Raw genomic sequence first — 9,243 nt, forward strand, 5'->3', positions numbered from 1 at the left:
CTGTTATTCCCAAATATGAGAGAGAGAGAGAGAGAGAGAGAGAGAGAGAGAGAGAGAGAGAGAGAGAGAGAGAGAGAGAGAGAGAGAGTTGTAAGGCAGGGAACGGGAAAATACCGAATGACGTATCAGGAAAAGTTTAGAGAAATCCGAGACGATGTGAGGGCAACAACGCCCCGCCGTGGATAAAGTGGTTAAGGGATATTTGTTTTGAGGATAGAGAGGGGAACCGAGGGAAAGGAAAAAGAGCGAGAGAAAGAGAGTATGATAGGAAGATAGGAATAACAACGAGAGAGAGAGAGAGAGAGAGAGAGAGAGAGAGAGAGAGAGAGAGAGAGAGAGAGAGGTGCCATCTGCCAAAGGAACGAGTAAACAAGAGCAATAGGAATAATGGGTGGGATAATGAATGAAAGAATGCCGCTGAAAAGATTTTGGCGAAACGGAGCTCGCAGACTCAGTCATTTGGGACAGACGAGGATATTATTTCAGGTGGAAATGAAAAGAAGCAGCGACCAGGAAGGACGAGGCTACGTGCAGGGGTACGTAGAGTACGAACGGGCGGGATCACAGGAGGAGGTGGAGAGGGAGGGGATTATGGGTAGGTGGGGAGGGGTGCGGGTGAAGGCAGTAGCGGTATACAATCACAGGAAAGTTTTTGGCCATCCGAGACTGTAGAAGGAAAAGGGCAAAACTGAGTGGAAACGACGCAAAAAGGTTTAGTTTATCCCCAGCGGTAAAGAAAGCCACAACTTGCACCAACATTATAGATGGAAAATAGAGTTTAAAAAAGGCAAATAATGCATGGCGGATGTCTGCGATTGTGTGGGGTTTGTTTGCCCTCTTTCTCTCTCTTTTAGTGTTTTAGTCGTTTGAAATTCTTCTTTACTAAAAGGAAATTGTGTTCATTTCATGCAATTAGCCCCGGAACTAAATTAGCGTTAAATTAATGATATAGGTATGTTAGTAGAAACAAATGCCTCGTTTTTGGATCATAGACTCAAGCTAGTTAGTGTTTTTTAGTATTTCCGGCACTGAATTCGGAATTGGGTCAAGCATTATCATTCAAACTTCATCTATAAACACAGGAATTTCTATGTCTGTACTTTGAGTTAAAGATGTAGGTCCAGACACCCTCAGTATCGTACAAATTAAACTATGATATAGATATGGAATCATATTAATAACAAAGGAAAGTTACATAATGCTTATGGGAAGTCAGAGGTAATTCTTAAACTTAAGAGAGTAGGTATTTTAGTTTATTATTAATCTAGCATATAAAACATTATTAATCATATTGAATATCATATGTCACACTCACACACTTGTATTTGGTGGTATCAACATAAAACTTGCATATAGAACTGGATTATATGACAATGGTCATGAGTTACAGGAAGTTCTGACCACCTTGATTCGAATGATACCTGAAATAATAATACCAATTCCCTAATATCGCAAGAGGGTCTGCCCCTCTCTTTTATTCTTCCCCTGTACTTTTCTTTCTCCCTATTTCCTTAATCTTTCCCATCCCAAGTACCTGCCTTTGAGCTATAAACTGGATTGTATCCAGGGGTACTCTTCCTTTCCCCATATTCCCCACTTCCCTATTCTTATTATTATCATTAATACCTTGATTCTGACAACACTCCTAAACATCACGAGTAGGCTACAATATCTACGATTACCATGTCGATAATCCATCATCAATGACCATTACAATGGAGAGATAGGAATCATCATGGCTTAATTTGTTTGTTGTTGGTAATTTGAAACTAACAAGTAGCCATATAAAATACAGTATGTAAATAATTTGAATAGGTTTCAAAAGGTATGTTCTCCTTAAATATCAACTGTTAGTGAAACATTGTATTTTCTCAAAACAATTATGAATGAATACGTAGTGAAACAAATACCATCGAACGCGCTAGATACTTAGAGGCTGAAGAAGCCATTGAAAGGGTTCCATTGACGTAAAGTTTATATTAGTTTCTTGAAAGCTGTCACGCTATGATAAGGCTTATAAGCCAGTTAAAATTTATGATTAGCACTTTGTCAACATATACTGTATGTACCTACGTAGGAGCGAATGTGATAATATGTTTAATAGCTTAATAACCATGTTTATCGGAAAAGAAAACTTAGAAAAACAAGATTTTCACCATACAATTCATAACAAAGGTTTCTTATTCTATTTCATGAAATGTAGAAATCTTGAAAACGAAACTGGTAAACATTACACCCAGAATCCTTCCGTTTGGTGACTTGATCACTGTCATTTATCACATATTTAGAATAGATATCTTTTGATACTTTAAATGGAATAGATACAGGATATCCAATGAGACTTCTTTGCAGTAAGAATAATCTCTTGAAAAAAGTCACTAGAATTCCATACTATTATTACCCACGCAAAAGTTGCAAAGATTATATTTTCCATCATTAATTTTTAAATATCTTTTCCTCCGCTAAGAATCAAAGACTATCTTTTCCTACGCTAAGATTCAAAGACTAAATATTCCTACATTAAGACTGAAAAACTATTCTTTTCCTCAATGAGATTCAAAGACTATCTATTCTTACATTAAGATTCAAAAACTATTCTTTCTCACACTAAGATTCAAAGACTATTTTTTCCCACACTAAGTTTCAAAGACTTTATTCCCACACTAAGATTCAGATTCAAAGAATATTATTTCCTACTGTAAGATTCAGAGACTATTCTTTCCCTTACTAAGATTCAAAGAATATCTTTTCCCACACCAAAGTTCAAAGACTATCTTTTCCTACATTAAGATTCAAAGACTCGTTTTCCATACTAATATTAAAAGGCTATCCTTTCCCACATTAAGATTTAAAGACTACCTTTTCCCACACTAGGATTCGAAGACTATTTTTTTCCTACATTAAGATTCAAAGACTATTCTTTCCCAAACCAAGATTCAAAGACTATCTTTTCCTTCATTAAGATTTAAAGACTGTTCTTTCCCACACCAAGATTCAAAGACTATCTTTTCCTACATTAAGATTCAAAGACTATTCTTTCCCACACCAAGATTCAAAGACTATCTTTTCCTATATTAAGATTCAAAGACTATTCTTTCCCACACCAAGATTCAAAGACTATCTTTTCCTACATCAAGATTCAAAGACTATTTTTTCTCACACCAAGATTCAAAGACTATCTTTTCCTACATTAAGATTCAAAGACTATTCTTTCCCACACCAAGATTCAAAGACTATCTTTTCCTACATTAAGATTCAAAGACTATTCTTTCCCACACCAAGATTCAAAGACCATCTTTTCCTACATTAAGATTCAAAGACTATTTTTTCCCACACCAAGATTCAAAGACTATCTTTTCCTACATTGAGATTCAAAGACTATTCTTTCCCACACTAATATTCAAAGGTTATCGTTTCCCATATTAAGGTTTAAAGACTATTCTTTCCCACACTAATATTCAAAGGTTATCGTTTCCCACATTAAGGTTTAAAGACTATCTTTTCCCACACTATATTCAGGCTATCTTTTCCTTGTTTTTGTAAAAGGTTTCACGATGACCTGATTAGCATGTGCGGTCAAAAGGAAACGTTTCTGGCCTTAACCTCCTCCAAACGTCGGGTCTCTTAAACTGAGTAAATTCTTTTCAGAATTTTTTGCGTTTGGTTCAGAAAAGCTGTAAAAATAGTAGAAGAAAAACAAAAGGCAGGATTTATTCACGTGTGCCTCACTGGCCATACTGATTTGTGTTAGTTTATTTTCAATTGGTGGCAATCTTAGTAAAGATCTTTTTAATCATTGAACCTGTAAACGTTTTGCGAAGTATTCTGGCCATCGTTGTAGTCGTTTGCAAAAGAGCTACTTAGAACAATAACCAATAGAAATATGAAATAAAGGACTTGATTGATTCCGGTTCGTAATGACATCAATCCTTTTAGATGATAGCAAACAAAAGAAGTCATAAAAGGCTAGAAATTAAAAACCAATATACCACTTGCTATAGATATTCAAGAAAACAGAATTGAATTCAACAAACACACTGAGAATTCAAATCTAAGAAAGCTATGATTTAAACGCTTTCAGAAAATATTGAAGGAAATCAATCCTATATTCAGTTTTTTGTACCACTGGCGAAGTGTCTGTTCGAAACACACAGAACAAACCATAGGAAGACATATAGAAATGCGCAACGTAACAACGAGAACAAGTGAAACGACCGTGCATCTCATGTGGTTTGCTGTAGTCGTTAATTAGGGGTGTTTCCAGGGTCCCTGTGGCCCCTAGTGACAATTACTTTTTAATCTTTGCTTCCGTACCCACTTCCTTTCTTCCATCTTGCTGTTTTATTTCTCAACTTTTACCTCTTAATGCAACAGCAGGGTTTTCTTCCCCCAGTTGCATGTTCCTGCAGAATACCTTACTCGGTCTTATGGCCTAAAGTCATTTATCCAACCCTGATTTAACTTCCACTTGGGATAGGATTTAAATCTGACAGAACGAAAACTAACTCTCTCTCTCTCTCTCTCTCTCTCTCTCTCTCTCTCTCTCTCTCTCTCTCTCTCTCAGAATTTAAAACTGACGTGAACCCGCAATAAATTATTCATAAGATGGTTATTCAAGATTCTGTTTCTCTCTCAACAGTTGAAGGAGATAAACGACTTTTGAAATGACTACAAATGTGGTCACACACATACGAACACATAAACATTGGTGCAGCGCACGTACACATATTTTTACCGGTGCTGGTATGCATTTGTTTAAGTCTATTCACCTTCATATATATATATATATATATATATATATATATATATGTATATATATATATATATATATATATATATATATATATATATATATATATATATATAAAGATAATTTACGTTAATCCTTTAGGAATTGAAAAAAATTGCTCAAATTGCTTTTATAATTTCCTACTTTCCCATTATTATTTATAATGTAAATCCTAATACATACGCACGTACCTTAACGTGGTGAATAGTTATGTGTAGCGAAATGATCGGCAAATCTGTACTATTTAGGGGCACCTTACTATGTTGGTTTGTCTCCCACCATCTCCAATCCACATAGCCCAGCGTGGTGATGAAAATGTTCAAACCTCAGACGAGATTAAAGACATATCTGAGGCCTTTATCCTGCGGGGGTTTTGAAATATACATACTATATATATATATATATATATATATATATATATATATATATATATATATATATATATATATATATATATATATATACATATGTATATATATGTATATATATAAAAGATATATATATATACATATATATATTTATATATATGTATACATCTATCTATGTATGTATGTATCTATCTATCTGTATATATATATATATATATATATATATATATATATATATATGTGTACATAAATATATATATATATATATATATATATATATATATATATATATATATATATATATATATATATCGTGATACAGATCTGATTTCCAAGAAGAATTATTTAGTTGAGTTTTTCCATACAATTGCTTATATATTGCTGTTTCCTCTCTAATATTCCTCATGCCTATCTTTCCACGCTCTCTCTCTCTCTCTCTCTCTCTCTCTCTCTCTCTCTCTCTCTCTCTCTCTCTCTCTCTCTCAGGGGTGTCAGTTACCCTTAGGGTGCTCGGTAAACTAATTCCTTCTAATTGCATTTTTACGTAACTCCCCTCTTCTTCCCTTGTATGGTCGGAATAATTGTTCCTCCTGTTATCCGGCACTACGAAAACCCTCCTCCCACAGCCAACATCACATTTATCTTTTGTATTTCTCCTGAGAAAACGATGCGTCGAAGCAGAACTTCGTAAGGTCGCGCTCATCACTTTCTTTCAAATATCGAGCGAGTCTGTCGTTAACCGGTTGAATTTCTTTAATTACATTTTTCTGATATCACAGGGATCAGGAGCGAATCTTTTCATAGATAAAAATATTATTATCTATTTTTGCGCCCATCAGTTTCTTTCAAATATTGCGCGAGTCTCGTTAAGGGATTAATTTTTTTTTTCTTTAAATTACAGTTTTCTGATATCACAGTGATCAGGAGTGAATCTTTTCATAGATACAAGTATTATTATTTATTTTCTCGACTATGGTGCTTCTTCTCGCAATTGATATTTCATTTTCGAATTTGATGAATTCTTATCCGCTTCGCCTAACATTTCACCCTGAATTCCGGTTAATCTCCCCCTTCGTATTATTCGTAACAAACCCTCTCCCTTCCTTCCCCTTTCATCGTCTTTAACCCTTCCATATGAATCTGAGTGTACTTGAAGATTGCTAGCAAGGTTTCTTATAGTTTCCATAATGGTTCTTTTCTTCCATTTCTTCCCCGTTGCTGCATTTTTGGCAGGATGTGGTGGATCACTGTGTATAAAGTGAGAAATGGAAGTTTATAATTTGAGAAAACATAAATAGATAGGCACTATAGTCAATTTCTTTTAGCGATGCAGATTTGCACCGACTCGCAGCGGTGCCCTATTAGCTCGGAAAAGTTTCCTGATCGCTGATTGGTTAGACGAGATAATTCTAACCATTCAGCGATCAAGAAACTTTTCCGAGCTAAAAGGGCACCGCTGCGAGTCGGTGCAAATATGGCTCGATAAAAGAAATGGACTATAGTACCTGAACGAACAAAAAAAAAAAAGTAAACTATAAGCAGGACTCGGTGCGAACCTATTCAGTTCCCTCTTATTCAATTGCAAATTAACAAGGCTTTTCTTGGATGGGAATCAGTCTTCACAAAAAATAACACGTCGTTTCTAACGTATCAGGAGGAATCTTTTTTCCAATGAGTCGGCGATCTCTTTACATAGGAATGATCGAGTTCGTTAACCATCTCAGATCTTCTCTGAGATTATTTTATGAGATGATTGTTGTATAGCAAATTACTTTTCTTTGTAGTTGTTCACGTTGGCTCTATCGGACTGATAGCTGTTTAGCATTTTATAAGAGAACTCAGATATTTAGCCTATTTTGATAACTGCTAGATATTTAGCATGTTTTGATAACATGTAATATCATCTCAATGGATTTAGAAATTGATTGATTTATTTTCAGAAATATCTTTTTTAATATATATCCGTAGATTATATAATATCCTATAGTCAATTTTTTTTTAGTGAAGCAGATTTGCACCGACTCGGAGCGGTGCCCTTTTAGCTCGGAAAAGTTTCCTGATCGCTGATTGGTTTGAGAAGATAATTGTAACCAATCAGATAGCAGGAAACCTTTCCGAGCTAAAAGGGCACCGCTGCGAGTCGGTGCAAATCTTCCTCACTAAAAAAATTGACTATAGTTAGTAACCTATTGAAGTCTCTCTCTCTCTCTCTCTCTCTCTCTCCTCTCTCTCTCTCTCTCTCTCTCACACAAATAAATCAGGTTTTCAAAGACTTCTCCAAATTGGTATTTCGAAATTACGTCATTCGATGTCAGTGGAATTCTACGAAATCTCAGTTCATTAGTGGAAGTAATTAGATTATCACACAGACTGGCTTCCTTATACGGTTCTAAACTGATTTTGATGCAAGATGATGATCATTTATCTTTTAAGCAACCAAGGGAATTATCATTTAATCATTTTCATAATGACTAGCCAACCTGTAACCATAACTGTAAAAACATAATGCTAAATACCTCGCGGTATTGAGCCATTTTAGCTTTCTAATTTACCTCATTTTCCAAATTTGTTAATTCCTTCGGAACTTATAATTCATGGAGTAATTGACCTCCCTGGACCCAGCCCGGGATTATTTGTGCAAAATTAATATATGCCGAAGAAAAAATTATTACCAGAAGGTTATCATTTTTACACGGAAAATTTAAACCATTGCTTATTACATAACAGGATTATTTGGTGTATTGTGTGCTTACCTAAAGAGTTTTATACGATCTCATAAAACTATGCCATAAAAGACCTTATTTCTAACGTTTCATGTGTTCTTTAGATAGTACTTGAAATATAATTAAACCTTGCGTATATCTTAGAGGAGCATGTAATGTTTAAATGCAAAATAACACGGTGATATGAAATGGGTAAATGGTCATGACTGGTTTTGCCTTTATTTGCCTAACAATTTGCACAAGGGGAAATTTAGTTCATGATTACAAAGATGAAAGGAACTTACATGCAAACTTATAGTAGAAATTAAGTTGATTTATACTGATATTTTCTTAGCGGTATTTTCAGTGTAATCTTTGTGCAAACATGCAGCAAAGGAAACGTTGAATTATATTTATATTTTCTTGGCGGTATTATTAGTGTAAACTTTATGTAAACATATAGCAAAGAACACGTTGAATTGTATTTATATTTTCCGTGTGTTTTTAAGGTGTAAACTTTATGCGAACATATAGTAAAGAAAAAGTTGAATTCTATTAATATTTTCTCGGCGGTATTTTCATTGTAAACTTTAAAAAAAAAGAATAAAAAAATAAGAAAAAAAATATATATAAGACGCTGAATTATATTTATATTTTAATTATTTTTTAAGGTGTAAACTATATGTTAACATACAGTAAAGAAAATGTTGAATTCTATTCATATTTTCTTGGTGATATTTTCAAGTGTAAACTTTATGCTAACATATTGTTAAAAAAACGTTAGATTATATTAATATTTTCCTTGGTGTATTTTCAATTGTAAATTGTATTGTAGTTTACTAAGACGTAAAGTTTTTATTCAACTAAGGTTATTTAGAAAAAAAAATCCTATAATTCATTTAAACATAATTAATTTCAAGCAGGAATTAAGCAACCTTTATTAACACCAGATGTATTTTCTTGTTTCCGCAGAATGAGAAGAACCAAATCATGAAGTCGAACGTATGGTTGAGGCTGGTAAGTACCGAGATTCTGGTAATGCTGTAATTACCTACATTCCCTTCTGAAATATATAAATACAAAAAAGTTAATCATACTTAGCGTTATTATAATCTTATACGTATTTGATTGCATTGTTGCTATTATTATAGTCGATTTCTTTTCTGTGTTGGTTTGTTCATTTTTTTCTTTTTCTCTTAGTTATCATAGTAATCATCGTGCCTGGTTTTCTCCTTTAGTTAAATTGTTTTTATTATTATCACTTAAGTGATTTTAAAATTTCTTTTACAATTTAAAAAGACATTCATCAATTATGCAATTTTTTATTTAGAATATCATGATAATTACTAATGTCCCGCACATTGCCAAAAGCAAATTCATTACA

At 33.7% G+C, this 9,243-nt stretch overlaps 1 protein-coding gene across 1 annotated transcript in view; it reads left to right on the plus strand.

The window, feature by feature from the left end:
• nAChRbeta1 (nicotinic acetylcholine receptor beta1) overlaps window positions 1–9,243 on the plus strand; it is a 296,902-nt gene that overhangs the window by 259,691 nt on the left and 27,968 nt on the right. Inside the window, exon 3 of the mRNA XM_068355738.1 lies at window positions 8,832–8,902. Within this exon, the coding sequence (XP_068211839.1) occupies window positions 8,832–8,902 (71 nt within the window). The remainder of the gene's footprint in view (window positions 1–8,831; window positions 8,903–9,243) is intronic.

Source organism: Palaemon carinicauda, chromosome 31 (assembly GCF_036898095.1).
Source record: "Palaemon carinicauda isolate YSFRI2023 chromosome 31, ASM3689809v2, whole genome shotgun sequence".
Classification (NCBI taxonomy): domain Eukaryota; kingdom Metazoa; phylum Arthropoda; class Malacostraca; order Decapoda; family Palaemonidae; genus Palaemon; species Palaemon carinicauda.